Below are 14,477 nucleotides of genomic sequence, written 5' to 3' on the forward strand. Positions count from 1 at the left end.
CTTGATGTTATTCAGTTCACATGGCCAGTGTGGGGACAGACAGAGACAGATGAGGACAGAAAGAGACGAGTGAGGAAAGAAGGAGGTGAGGAGAGTAGGAGAAAGGTGGGGATATGCAGAGATGAGGGAAGAAGACAGACAGCTGAAGACACTGACAGTGATATGACAGACAGCGGTTTGACCATAATTAAGGGATTGTGCTCTAAATTGTGCGTAACTCTGTTAGTAATGAATTCATGTGTTCACTGCAGCATGTCACACACAGGCCCATTGTCTTCGTGACCTGTTTGTCTGTCTCAGCCCAGAGAATGGCGGGAGTTTCAGTCAGGCATGTGGCCAGGCAGCTAAAGCAAGGCCCTGATTGTTGTCATTATCCACTTCCTGGTTTGAGCCGGGCGGGTAGTAAAAGACCAGAGTGTGTTTACTGAAGTGTAGCGCTGTGCAGATTCGTGTGTGTGTGCGTGTCTGTCAACATCCGCCTCACGTGGAGTGTAATTAAACTCAGGAAGAAACCAAAGAAGAAGAAGAGAGGGAGGAGGAGGAAGACTGAGACCGAGGGAGAAATAGACAAATAGAAGTAGAAGAAGAAGAAGAAGAAGAAAAGAGGAGGAAGGAGGACGGAGGTGAAGAAACACTGACACTGCTGCTGATAGCACCGAGCGGAGACGTGGAGAGGAATGCTGGGAGGATTATCTCTCTCTCAGGAATAAACACTAATCCTCAGACACACACACACACACACGCACACACACTTTGTGTCTTGTAAAGGACCTTTGGCATGTGGATCATTGACTCTGCAGGGCAGCCATGTTTGAAGTCCTGCAGCAGTTGAAGTGTGAGTGAGGAACTGTCAGAGTTTCGTAGCTTCATGAATCTGCTTTGTTCCAGGATTCTGTTCTGGACTCAGACTGAAGCTCTCGGTCTGGTCCCTTCTGTTACAGCTCTCCTTCACTATTCAGAGCTTTGTGAAGTTTTTAGTTGTAGTTTGGTTGTAGCAAAGATTGGACACTTCTTGGTACAGTAAAGCAACTCAGGTCACAGATCCAGGATCAGATCAAAACGTGACATCAAACTGCAGCCTGTTATTTGTGAGGGCCTGGACCTGTGAGGCTCTGCAGGCGGCTGCTTCCATGCACCTGTGAGGAGCTGCCTCCTGTAAACACCAGGAATTTTTCCAGGACAGTTTGGACTCATCCTCTGGGACATGTTTGGACCACACAGGGGACATTCACCCCTTTAGTCTCAGGACTCCTGTCATGGATCTGGACCTGAGAGCAGACTTAGATCTGGGACGTGGGGCCGGACTGGTGTCCTGTAGTGGAGCAACTGAAGGCGACGTAAAAGGAGACCCAGGGGATTTCAGCTCTGCATCCTCCTCCTCTAATGCGTCCTTGTCCTCCTCCTCCTTCCTCCCTCCCACGTTCTCCACGGTCTGTGTGGAGGATGAGACAGACGCACTGTCCGGCTGCTCCAAGTCCTTCACCGGACTTAAACTCTTCACCAGGAGGTAAGACTGAGTGAATAAAGACGACCCACAATGCACCAGTGTAATGCCTGAGTCTGACCAGCAGGTGGAGCCTTCTGCTCTGAGTAGACAGGATGTGGACAGATGTGAACAAACAACTGTCTTAATGACACAAACATACACACAGACACACACTCCATCTACAGACATTATTTTTTTAAAATTACTTTATATTTCCTGATTCGGGTCAGAGCAGGATTCAGATCATCTTTGTGTACGCGTGTTTTGGTGTGTGTTTTAACCTTGCCAGTGGGTCACCAGCTGTCATGTGATCGAGAGGACATGATTCCCACGGCAACAGGGTGTACGGTTGACATGCCAACAGAAACAATGATGAAACTTCTGCTTCCAGAATGGCTGTGCTGCTGTCAGTGTTCAGAGATGTAGGCCAGGGATCATAGTCCAGGCCCAGCAGCCCCGTCCTCTGGTGTCTCTGAGAGTCAGGCTCTCTTGTTTATTAATATTTGACTATCACAGCTGAATCTGTCAGTTTCAGTAGTGTGCAGTGTGAAGCGTGGGAGGTGTCTCCGATGGACGGCGTGTTGTCTCAAGTGGTGTGTGTCTAGTTATTCCTCTTCACTTCAAAACTGAGCAGAGATCATAGGAACAAACAGAATTGAGAACTTCTGTAAATTGTAAAGAGATGGCAAGGTCGCTGTTTCCTCTTCCTCCCTCTGTAGATTTATCACAGTTTGGAGTTCAGCTTATCAAGGAAGTACACAAGTTATTTTAGTGCTCTCTTGCTCTCTGCCCCCCTCCTCTCTTTCTCTCCTCCAAACACTCTGCTGATGTCTCTTGCCCCTCCCTCTTCCTCTATGCTCTTGGCGGTCTCCGTGCTCCAGGCTTAAAGCAAGCTCGGAGAAAAATAGATGAGAGAGGAGTGGAGCATGGATGGATAGTTTTCTTCTTCTTCAGGTTGGCTCCTAATTTATTCTTTCTGTTTATTTTGAAATGAATTAGGGTGCAGGTTATTCAGAACACACTGTTTTCATTTAGAAGGAATTAATTTGGCACAGGTAGAAGTAAGTTTTGGTTGTTTTTGGATAATGAACAGTAGTTATCCAGCTCGGGGGCTGATGCAGTGCTGTGTTCTTCCCAGTCCAACTCAGAGGAGCTTACTGACTAATAAGGCAAAGATCTGGATCCTAGACCAGGACATTGACCCCTGTGAGGTCGCGCTACATCCGTGTTTCCCACAGCTTTAGGTTGGAGCGGCGGAGGACGGCTCCACTGGGGGAGGAGCTCTGGTTCTGTCAAACAAGGACACCTGCTCTTCATTAGTAAAGTAATCAGTGTTTCTTTTACTTATCTATGTGTCAGGGAGTTGATGTTACTCCATCGTTGGTACTGATGTGTCTGTGATTGGAGCAGCACGAAGAGAACACTGGATTTTACAGTCAGACACAGTCAGGAGGAAACAATTAGTCATGTAAATACAGTCAGACACTACTGTTGTACTTCTGCGAAGTGTGTGTTTATGTTTCTGTCTTTAAACTGAAATGAAAGCTGCTGTTTAGACTAAAAACTGTCACTGTTTAGACTGATAACAGAGAGAGAGAAGGACAGAGAGAGGGCGGTAATGACACGAGTGCTCAGAGTGAAAACACACAGAGTTTGGACATTAGAGCTGGAGGGATTATGTCCCTGTCTGTAGTTTCCCCTCGTCCAGGAGGTCTGTGGTCTTTGTACTGCGTCCAGGGGGTCCAGGTGGTGGGTTGGGGCTGGAGTTGGTCTTTGGTCAAAGTTTCCTGTCTGTTTCCAGGTGAGGAGCTGGTGGTTTGACAGGAAGTCAGATAGGATCATGATGCTCATTAATTTAGCTGGTTGGCCTTGTCCCACCCAGGACAGGAAAACCACATTACAGTGGACTCTCTGTGTCCGTGTGTTTGCGCAGTACTTCACAATTTTAGATGTAAATATTTAATCCAGCACACAGCACTCTTTATTCTTTCCACGAAAGTCCAGACCTGGTCCCTCTGGTCCCTGACTAGAGCCCAGTTATCATCACAGACACAAATTGGTCACTTTAAATTGAGGTTGTTTTGTCACACAGCAGGTTCAGAGGTGCGTTGTGAATCCTGTTGACGTCCACAGTCCCCCTGGTCTCTGCTTGGACCGCGTTCAGGCCTTTGGCTTTAAACATACAGTTGTCAGGTTTCTGCTCTGTCTCCAGCATCACTGCTCTGGGTTAGAAGGAGCTCTGCTCTTTATTTGTAGCAGCAGGAAGATGTGAAACAAAGAGCTGTGTTGACATGTAAATCCACACTTAGGTGGGTGACAGTCCTCTCTCACCCCTGTTATGGTCAGAGATTATCATTGTAAATAGCAGCTGTTACGTAAGCAGCTAGAGAAACAGTCATGATAGAGATGTGAGAGACAAAGGGGGGGGGTGCTATCTAAGCTGTTTTAACTAAAGGGAAGTCAGTTCATACAGGACCTAATGGGCTGATGATAAACTACAACCTCGTCATTTCAAACTTTAAATTGGCTCAGAGTCAGAGAACTCAATAAGGACATTTTATCTGATCGCAGATCAGTGATAGTGACAAGTAAGAGTTGACTGAAGGTGCAGGGCGCCACCATGTTGGTGAGGTCATCAGGTGGTGGCTCCTGGACAACAGCCAGAGAATGACCAGGAAACAGTGTGACAGCAGACAGATTTGGTTTCAATGTGTTTCAGCACAAAAACATTCAAAGTTCAGATCTGGTCCTAAAGAAGAACGTGGGTTGAGCCACCCTCAGCTGTCAGACGTTTCAGTGAGTCTTTAAGGTCAGAAATCACCCCTGTGACGACTCCTGACGTTTGTGTCAGAGCATTAGGACACAAAGTGCCTTTTGGTTTAATGTCAGTGAGAGGATTAAATGAGCAGCCGTGGTTTCAGAGCACGGATGAAACTGTGATGGGACTTCCTGTCACACTGTGGTGGTTTCTAAGCTTGACAAGTGTTTATCCTGTTCTCATCTTATGTGACATCTTATGTGACATGATAGTCTTTCTACACTTAAACCATCAGTAACGTAACTCATCACACATCTCGTTATGGTGCTGGTCTGTGGTCTGGGCCTGCACTGCGTGTTTCTGGTAACTACCGATGTTTCCTTCTCATTTGGTTAAACCACAGCGCTTGTCATGATGCTGAGGTGAGACAGCCTGTGGAGCTTCAATGTAAAGGGTGTTCAACAGCACTGTCACAGGAAACAACAGATGTGATGACAGGGAACACAGGGAGGGCTCAGGTTAACAGCTGTTGACTCAATGGGAAAACTGACACTAGTCTGAAGTGAGCAGGCTGCAGTGGTTTAGGCTTCTGCTGTTCACGCCATAAAGTGATACGTTGAGACTCAGCAGAATGCAGTTCATCAGACACTTCAGGGCTCAGATCCAAAGACTGAAGAGGAATCAGAGCTGGACTCTGGTGACAGGAAGTCCTGAACCCATGCAGTGCAGCAGCTCCAGCAGCTGCATGTTTTGAATGATGTGTTACTGTATAAACCTGCTTCACCAGCTGAGGGGCTGGAGTGGCTGAACAAAGCAGCACTGCATCAGTAATCAGCTGGTTAGACTCATGAATGAAGGCTGTCAGTTATTATTCACCTGTTGAGTTTTATTTGTAAAGCTTTGTTTCACTCAGCCTACTTACCCCTTCAGCCTCTCTAAAGGAAGATTTGAAGTGGGCCCAGCTGCATCTTATTCTGGACTGTCATGTGAAATGACCTTTGGCCTTTAAGCTGGTGTCGAGACAGCCAGGATGGATTTCTTCTTCCAGCGTCACTTTGGTCGCCGCAACAAGCGTCAGAAGGCCCCTGCTGCGGCACGTCCGCTAGGGCCTACGGTTCAGACCAGTAAAGCCAGAAGGCGCTCTGGTGCTGGCCTTCCCTCTGCAGCATTAATCCAGTCCAGACGCTCCTCCATCGGTTTACCTGCAGCCTGTCCTGACCAGCGCCGGCGTCCCAGTGTCGGCTTACTTGTGGCCAGTGGACAAAGGCGCCAGTCGCTCCTGGAAGTGGGATCAACGGCCTCAGATGGGGAGAATTTTCCTCTGAGGAAAGGAAGACGAGCACCTAAAAGTAAACTTCATCGTAGTTACCGGGCCTCAGGCTCCACCTCCCACATACATCATGGGTTAGCAGTAAGACGTCGAGGCCCCTTCAAATTAAAATCCATCGAATCTCATCTACTTGGATCCTCAATGTTACTTGCAAGTTTGGTCCAGATGGGAGGAGGATGGAGAGAGTTGGGGGAAGAGGAAGAGGAAGAGCCAGGCGTCTCTGTGTGCTCTGTGTCTGATGAAGATGAAAGCAGTGATGAAGAGTCGGTGAACACGACCACAGCGGTAAAAGATGCAACTCAGGCACATTTAAGCCAGGCAGTAGTTGTGGAAAACATCAAATCCCGTCCTTTGCAGGATTTCTGCCTGTCTCGCTGCTTGAGACGTAGCTCCTCCCACCTCCTCCCAGCAGGCTCTGTGTGTCAGAACAGCGGTGTGGATTGTGGAGTTTATGGTCAATACAACCGACAACGCTCAAATGATGTCTACTGGACTAAACCGATCCAGACCTCCACCACCAGCCCCAGCTTGGGTCAGCAGGTCTCAGCTGGCCTGGATTCTGATCCTAATGCAGCTGATACAGATTGGACCTCCGCTGGGTCCACGATCCATAAAAGCTGTTCTTCACCTCTCAGGGGACACGAGGGAACCTTTCACTACGACCCGTATGTGGAAACATGGGAGAACTTCCTGTTGTATGTAGCACACACCCACACACACACACACACACACTCAGGGTTTAGGCTGCATCTTGTTCTAAACCACATTTAAGGTCTTGAAAAGTTCTCATCAGTTCCTTTGATTGCATGATAGTTTTTGTGCCTTTAAATGCTTTTTGCTGACACCCTGACCTTTGACCTCTGACCTTTCCAGCAGTGAGACAAAATAGTGGAGACTGTAGAGTCCGATTGGGTCGCAGGTCCTGGACAGAGAAATGAATGAGCTGAACAGCCATCACCTCTAGACCACAGACCTCTACAGTCCTCAGTCCTCCAGACCTGAATCCTCAGACCTCCTCAGACCTCTAGATCTACGTCTTTAGGCCTTTTCAAACCTGAGTAGCAGCTCAACCTTAGTTATTAACGTCTCATGGGTCCACATCCGTCACTGTCTAGGCCCAGACTGGTGGGGAGACGCTGGATGTGGCTCAGACTGGTGCTTTGTGACCTGGTCCTATCTTTTGTTTCAGAGGCTTCAAAGGAATAGTGGACAAAGTTAGATTAAATCAGTTCATATTCAGCGTTCAGTGTTTCCTGTCAGAGTTTGACCTCTGACCCCAGTGGTTGACGGTGAACTGGTCTCCGTCAAGAATAAGGTCAGGTCTTCACCTGACCATTTGGTGATCACATGTTGTTGTTATGGCAGTTCTGACTCACAGTGATGATGTCAAGAGTGCGTGGAGTTCAGCTGCTGTCAGGATCATTCTTCTGTTTACGCAGTGTCCTGAGTTGAGACCAGAACCTGGTCCTGGCTCTGGTTCTGTTTTTAAAAGGCTCCAGGTTAATAATCCTCAAATCAGGTTTCGATTGAAATATTTAACCTAAACTGTTTCTGTGTTCTCAGAAAAGCCATCGCCAAATCCGGCTTGCACCAACTGCCCTGTCAGCCCAGCACGTCATCTCTGAGCAAGACTGACCCAGAGGCTCACATCCGCAGCACTGTGGACTGGACTGTAAGTCTGGGATCAGGGAGACGCCACATGGGTCTAAGAAAATCTGATGATGATGGTGATAACGATGAGCCTGTGTTTGTGCCTGCAGGACTCGGCTGTCTATGGGGACCACATCTGGTTTGAGACTAATGCTTCTGGAGATTATTGTTATGTGGGAGAACAACACTGTATTGCCAAAGCACTTGTGAGTGTGTTCATCTTCCTCTTCCTGTGAGACAAGTGAACCAGGACCGAGACCTGTACCCCCCCCAAGGGCAGACAGGCCTACATCACATGACCTATTCATTATTAATTAAATATTAGGCCACAGTCCTTTAAGTATGTGTGAGCACATACCAGTCTGCTAAATCTATAAAATGAAAGGTTTATCAGTCAAATTAATCAAGAATCTGATTGTTCTAATGGGATCAGATTAAAAGCACAGGCGCTTCCTTTCTGCAGCGTTCATTTGTATTCTTAATTTTTTATATGTCATTATCTCAGGATTAATTTTCAAATTGATAAAATGTTTTAGCTCAACACCATCCCCCAGTGGTCAGGGAGGTATTACTGCATCTGAGGGTCAGAGGACTAATGAGATCAAATCAGTCTAAACATGTTGTTTTGTTCTTGTGATTTTCTCGTTCTGTTTCAGCAAAAGTCGGTCAGCAGGAAGAAATGTGCTGCCTGTAAGATTGTCGCCCACAGTATCTGTATAGAACAGCTGGAGAAGGTAACGTCATTGGTGGACCGAACTGAATGTTTTTATCTTTGAAGTCAGACGCTCAGGTGTAAATGTTCAGTGATCAGATGAAGTTGGGGAGGATTACAGACCGTCTCTCCAGAGTAAAGACGGATTAAACTTTCAGTCCTCAGAGATGATGGAGCGGAGGATTAGTTTAAACCCTCAGTCGTCTAAAAAAGAATCTGAGGATGGTTGATAACTTTATTATTTATTTCACTTCGGAGACGGCAGGCTATCTTCACCATTCCCTCCTGTCTGTCCCGCAGTTTCCCAGCTCTAGAGCCATTCTCCTGGACGCCACCCCACCCCTCAATGACCCCACCTTTAGAGTGAGACCTGTTTCCTGTCCTCTGTCCTCATCTTTGACCCCAGTCTGACAGGAGAGCTGTGGGGGGGTCACGTCAGTTCATTCATAATGAAAGATGAGTTTATTTACCAGGTGTAGGGGAGCTTACACCGGGGTAACATGTGAGAAAACATTTACTCAGCTTGGTGGAGGATCTTTAAAATGAACTGTAATCTAACCCAGATCAGACACACCATTTGAATAAATCACCATCTTCAAAGGGCCATTTTCCTTTTTTTTTTTAATCAAAAATAATCTCCTTTCTCTTCTTCTGCTTTCCTTGGTTGGTTGATGAATCTGAGACCAGCTGCATCAACCCCACTGTGGGACTGACAGTTCTTACCCTGGAGACAGAGCACCTTATCACACATTAAAGCTGCTCATCATGGGAAATCTTTTGTCTTCTGGTGTTTCCTTCGGTTTTCTGTCAGACTCCCTCCAGTAGCTGTGGTCTTTAAGTGTCTCTCCCTCTGCTCTTTTCAGATTAACTTCAGGTGTAAACCATCTTTCAGAGAATCCGGCTCGAGAAACATTCGAGAGGTGAGTTTCATCACCCTCCTTGTTTTAACTTTGTGATTTCTCATTGATTTTATAATTCAAAACTCTTTCTGGTTTCTGTGTCGGGAAACTCAGCTTTTGTGCTTGTGTTTGTTGTGCGTTCAGCCCATTGTTGTGCGTCATCACTGGGTTCATCGCAGACGACAGGAGGGCAAATGTAAACAGTGTGGAAAGGTGGGTCATTTAACAATCGTTTCAACATTAGTGCAGAAAAAACATCCGCCAAATGTTTTAAATCCCCTTTAACCTGACGTCCGTCTCCGTCTCTTTCTGCAGGGCTTCCAGCAGAAGTTTGCTTTCCACAGTAAAGAGATTGTTGCCATCAGCTGCTCGTGGTGCAAACAGGCCGTGAGTGTTACTGATGAGCTCCACACAGGGACGAGACAACCAGTCCCCTGAAGATGAACTGTGTCTTTACTTAACAGTACATCACTGTCTGTTGTGTTTCCCCTGTCTGTCCAGTACCACAACAAGGTCTCCTGCTTCATGCTGCAGCAGATTGAGGAGTCCTGTCCAATAGGAGCTCACGCTGCTCTCATAGTCCCGCCCACATGGATTGTCCGGATTCGGCGCCAACAGGTAACAGTCAGGGTAACTTTATCTGTCTGCTGCCAGCAGTAACAATGTCCACTGGGAAGATTTATCCGAGCTCAGTTTACAGAAGGTGTGCTGCAAAAGGAAACTACAGTTACACGTCTCTGTGTCCCTGAATAGTCTTCTATGAAGTCCAGTAAGAAGAAGAAGAGGACGTCATTCAAGAGGAAGAGCAGTAAGAAAGGAGCAGAGGTCAGTCTTAGAATCGGTCATGTGACCACAGCTGCAACAAACAGATGTGCTTTATTCTTTTGGACAATCAATTATTTCTTCACCTTCATTCCTTCATGGGTTCAAAGGGATAAATGTCTCAGGTCCCAGGTAGGACCCTAGTCCCAGGTCAGATGGTCATGATGTTCTTCTTCTTCTCTGCTTCCAGGAAGGACGACAGTGGAAACCCTTTATAATCAGACCGATCCCCTCACCACTGATGAAACCACTGGTGGTGTTTGTCAACCCTAAGAGTGGAGGGAACCAGGTAAGATCTATGGACCCGTCCTAGATCTATGGACCTGTCCTGGATCAGTGGACCCGTCCAGGATCTATGGACCTGTCCTGGATCAGTGGACCCGTCCAGGATCTATGGACCTGTCCTGGATCAGTGGACCCGTCCAGGATCTATGGACTTGTCCTAGATCTATGGACCTGTCCTGGATCAGTGGATCAGTTCAGGTTCTGGTCCTTCAGTGTTCTGTTTGTCTCTCTGACAGGGCACAAAGATCCTGCAGTCCTTCATGTGGTATCTGAACCCCAGACAGGTGTTTGACCTGAGCCAAGGAGGACCAAAGGAGGGGTGGGTCTCACACACACACACACACACACACATACTTGAAATGACCTCTGACCTTTGTATATCTTCTAGCCTGGAGCTGTATCGTAAAGTCCACAACCTGAGGATACTGGCCTGTGGAGGAGACGGCACTGTGAGGAGTAACACACACACACACACGTATACAGAGGTGTGTGTTCAGACCACTTCCTGCTGGATACAGATGATAGAGGTCTCCGGTTTGTGTGTGTCTGATCCAGGTGGGCTGGATCCTGTCTTGTCTCGATGAGCAGACGTTAAACCCTAAGCCTCCAGTCGCCGTGTTACCACTTGGGACAGGAAATGACCTTGCCAGGACCCTCAACTGGGGCGGGGTGAGTACTGCAGCTGACACAAACACCTGAAGTCCAGTTACCTGCTGACTGTTTGCTCACCTTGGTTTGATGTCACTGCTCCAGGGCTACACAGATGAACCTCTGTCCAAGATCCTGTCCCACGTGGAGGACGGGACTGTAGTCCAGCTGGACCGGTGGAATCTTAAGGTGGAACCTAACCCCAGTGCAGGGTCCGAAGTGGATGAACAACAGACAGATAAGGTCAGCGAACTGCCATGTTCAGATGTTGTTGTTTTACCCCTTTTCAGAATAAAAGCAGATGCTTCTTCAGAAACCTGCAGTAACACAAACAAACCACCAGGTGACAACAAAGTACTTCACCAGAAGATTGGATATTTCACCAAGAAGTGTGTGTGTGTGTGTGTGTGTGTGTGTTATCTCAGCTTCCTCTAGATGTTTTCAACAATTACTTCAGTCTTGGATTTGATGCCGGTGTGACTCTGGAGTTCCATGAATCACGAGGTAAAGTCGATAATCAGATCAATAACAAACTGGAGAAGGCTCTGCTTTCAATTGGCTGCTTGTATAACAAATTTGTGTGTGTGTGTGTGTGTGTGTGTTGCAGAGGCCAACCCAGAGAAATTCAACAGTCGCTTTAGGAATAAGATGTTCTATGCTGGGGTGAGTGCAGCTCCAGGTTAAAGCTTTGATTTGAATAATATCAGTATTCTCTGTTCTCTCTTTTTACTATTTCTGATCATTATTATTTTTCTGACGTTATTTAATCCCTTTTAACTCATTTTAAATCCTTTTAGACTGTGCGCGACTTTATTGCACATCATGATTCAAAAACAGTGACCTTGGTGCAGTTTGAGGACCTTTAGGGTCATTGACATGTTCTTAGCTTCTTGACAGGAAGTGTCACTGCTGTCTGGTGTTGGTCCTCACACGTGTGCTGACAGACACACAATTCTATGAAGGAGAGTTTAGACAGGAAGCACTCTCTCCACCCACCTGCGGCTGAGATGAAGTGCTGCTGGGAGAGAGAGTAGCAGTTTTGACTCTCTCTCTGTCTCTCTATCACAGACAGCATTCTCAGACTTCCTGATGGGAAACTCCAAAGACCTGTCGAAGCACATCAAGGTGGTGGTAAGTAGCTGCCAATCAAACAGACACTGATCTGAAAACACAGAGTCAGCACCCTGCCCCTCTCTGTCCCTCTCTCCGTCTACAGTGTGATGGGACTGATTTAACATCCAAGGTTCAGGACTTGAAGCTTCAGTGTCTGGTCTTCCTCAACATCCCCAGGTAAAGGCGGGGGGGTCCTTAGGTCCTGGTTTAATGCATTAATGTTGGTCCAGTGCTGCTTGTTGATACTGGTGTGGTCCTGGCAGATGTTCCTGATGTTTGTGTCTGTTGTGTACTTCAGGTACTGTGCAGGTACCACACCCTGGGGAAACCCCAGCGACCATCATGACTTTGAGCCTCAGCGTCATGATGACGGATACATCGAGGTCATTGGATTCACCATGACCTCTCTGGTAAAAGGCTCTTATTGTTACATCCTTGTGTCTGAAAATGTTGAGGAGAGAAATTGATGCTGAGTCTGTAGTCATGACGATACATCCTGACATCTACATCCTCCATAACTAGTCCACAGATTTAGGTTACAATTTATAAAATGATCTGACGCCATGAAACAGAGTGGGATGTCATGGTGTGTGTGTGTGTGTGTGTGTGTGTGTGTGTGTGTGTGCAGGCTACACTTCAGGTTGGCGGTCATGGCGAGAGGTTAAATCAGTGCAGAGAGGTCACCCTGACAACCACAAAGCCTCTCGCAGTCCAGGTACACTCACTGACCACAAAGACTGATCAGGACTGAATGTAACCTGCTGATTGATAGACTGTTTGATGATTGATTGATTGATTTACCGTCAGGTGGATGGTGAACCGTGCCGACTGGCTCCCTCTGTGATCCACATCAGCCTTAGAAACCAGGCCAACATGATCCAGAAAACCAAACGACGCACTTCACTACCACACCTGAACGAGTGAGTCCTTCACACAGAGACAAGCACACAGATACACAATGTGTTTGTTAATACTAGTGTGGTTCTTTGTGTCTCAGTCAGCAGCCGGTCCCTGAGAGGCTCCGGATCCGAGTCAGCAGGATCGGTATGACGGACTATGAGATGCTTCACTATGACAAGGACAAATTACGGCAATCATGTAAGAAGTGCACACACTCATACACGTGCTGAACCGTGTCCGACAACAAGACAAGCTGTAGATAAACAAGACTTTCAGAATCAGAATCAGTGCTAGGAAAAAGTGAATTAATCACCAAATTAGATTTGTCAGAGGATCTCCAGAATAAAAATGGAAATTTTACAAGAGTATGTACACAACACAAGTTATATTGTAGATTCTATTTCTGACTATGAATGATCTAAAACCTTATTCGGTTCATTGATGGTAACAAACAGCCATTTATCAGTGTGTTGAGATCAAGGAAACGAGGAGACTGCTTCAACCTGAAGTGGGAATTAAAAATGTGTGATTGGAGATTGAAGAAAAAACACACACACACACAGCCTCAGTTTGACCACTGGGTGGAGCTGTTTCTTTTCTCATCAGTGTAAACACCAGGTTTTTGGCTTTAACATGTTGAAGATGCTTCATCATCAGTGTCTGACTTGTTATCTCGACATGGATGCATCGTTCCAATCCATTTTAATAATCTTTGATCACATGGTTTGAACAATCTTCATCATCCTCTTCCTCATCCTTTGTTCTCATTCTCTGAAGTTTCACTTCTTCTCTTGTTATGCAAATCAATCACTGCTCTCCACTTGTGGATGCGTCACACTCAGGGAGATGGTAAAAATATGTCTCACGCCCCGAGGCGCAGCGGTTACATCATCATGCCAATGCCGCTTTTTTCTGTGTGAGCCACTGTGCTCTGACCTGAGAGATGATGGATAGGTCGTTGTCAGGTAACAGGTGACAGGATCTATACACCAAACCCCTGTACAGTAAAACAGGTGTTATTGGTGGCCAGTTGATTAGGAACGGCTGCAGTAATCAGTAAAAACTGGACTGAAAGGAAGGCTGTTGTTTCAGACTGTATCAGAAAATCAATGCACATGTCACATGTCCACACACAGCAGCCAATCAGAGAGATGACCCCATATCTGAGGACAAGTGACTCCTGAATCAGGACCAGGATCTGTATTCTGGTCTTGTTGGCAAAGGCAGTCCCACAACGTCGGTCCCTGCTAGTTGAGCAGAACCATTACTGACAGGGTCCAGAGGTCCTGAGGCCCGACTGAGCTGCTGGGTAATTGTCCTGTTCCTCTGTTTCTGCAGCCATTCCCCTGGGTCTCATTGTGGTCCCCGGAGACAGCGACTTAGAAACGTGCAGAGAACACATCCAGCGTCTGCAGGAGGTAAGGCTGGGGGAGGATGCAGGGAGGGCAATAAATAGGTAGTGGTTTTGTGTCACTGAAAGAAAGAAGAAGACAAAGAGACGGAGCAGAAAGTCTGTCTTAATTAAGAACTGTGTGTGACTAAATCTTTCCTCCTCCTCTCAGGACTTCTGCTCTGTCCACCCCTCCCTGCAGGTTGGTAGTTTGATGTCTGTGCTCTTTCTTTGGCTCAGAGGCACCAGGGAAACTAACAGAGACACATTCTTCACTGTATAAACAGTTTAGTGAAGTAAAGGTCAACACCAGAAAACTCTGTTTATACATCTACAATGGACTGACACCACGACACAGCCACAGTTATTGGCTTGTGGCTGAACCACAGTGATTTGGACTGAGGAGCAGCTTGTGGCAGGTACAAGTGTGTATTAGGTGTGAGGCTCTGCTCCGTATGTTACACATCCTAACTAAGAGGAATTA

General features: G+C 46.8%; 1 protein-coding gene across 1 annotated transcript in view; it reads left to right on the forward strand.

Annotated features, from left to right (window-relative positions):
• Positions 1-2,347: 2,347 nt before the first annotated feature.
• The window catches only part of LOC115052421 (diacylglycerol kinase zeta-like), a 28,118-nt gene continuing 15,988 nt past the window's right edge, over positions 2,348-14,477 (forward strand). The window contains exons 1-25 of the mRNA XM_029516513.1: positions 2,348-2,440; positions 5,175-6,269; positions 7,138-7,246; positions 7,335-7,430; positions 7,881-7,958; positions 8,237-8,299; positions 8,800-8,856; positions 8,980-9,048; positions 9,151-9,222; positions 9,337-9,453; positions 9,589-9,660; positions 9,848-9,946; positions 10,179-10,261; positions 10,331-10,391; positions 10,498-10,611; positions 10,696-10,833; positions 11,016-11,094; positions 11,198-11,253; positions 11,659-11,721; positions 11,807-11,880; positions 12,002-12,113; positions 12,332-12,418; positions 12,511-12,623; positions 12,701-12,801; positions 13,942-14,021. Of these exons, the coding sequence (XP_029372373.1) occupies positions 5,275-6,269; positions 7,138-7,246; positions 7,335-7,430; positions 7,881-7,958; positions 8,237-8,299; positions 8,800-8,856; positions 8,980-9,048; positions 9,151-9,222; positions 9,337-9,453; positions 9,589-9,660; positions 9,848-9,946; positions 10,179-10,261; positions 10,331-10,391; positions 10,498-10,611; positions 10,696-10,833; positions 11,016-11,094; positions 11,198-11,253; positions 11,659-11,721; positions 11,807-11,880; positions 12,002-12,113; positions 12,332-12,418; positions 12,511-12,623; positions 12,701-12,801; positions 13,942-14,021 (2,988 nt within the window). The 5' untranslated portion in view covers positions 2,348-2,440; positions 5,175-5,274. The remainder of the gene's footprint in view (positions 2,441-5,174; positions 6,270-7,137; positions 7,247-7,334; positions 7,431-7,880; positions 7,959-8,236; positions 8,300-8,799; positions 8,857-8,979; positions 9,049-9,150; positions 9,223-9,336; positions 9,454-9,588; positions 9,661-9,847; positions 9,947-10,178; positions 10,262-10,330; positions 10,392-10,497; positions 10,612-10,695; positions 10,834-11,015; positions 11,095-11,197; positions 11,254-11,658; positions 11,722-11,806; positions 11,881-12,001; positions 12,114-12,331; positions 12,419-12,510; positions 12,624-12,700; positions 12,802-13,941; positions 14,022-14,477) is intronic.

Source organism: Echeneis naucrates, chromosome 2 (assembly GCF_900963305.1).
Source record: "Echeneis naucrates chromosome 2, fEcheNa1.1, whole genome shotgun sequence".
Classification (NCBI taxonomy): Eukaryota; Metazoa; Chordata; class Actinopteri; order Carangiformes; family Echeneidae; genus Echeneis; species Echeneis naucrates.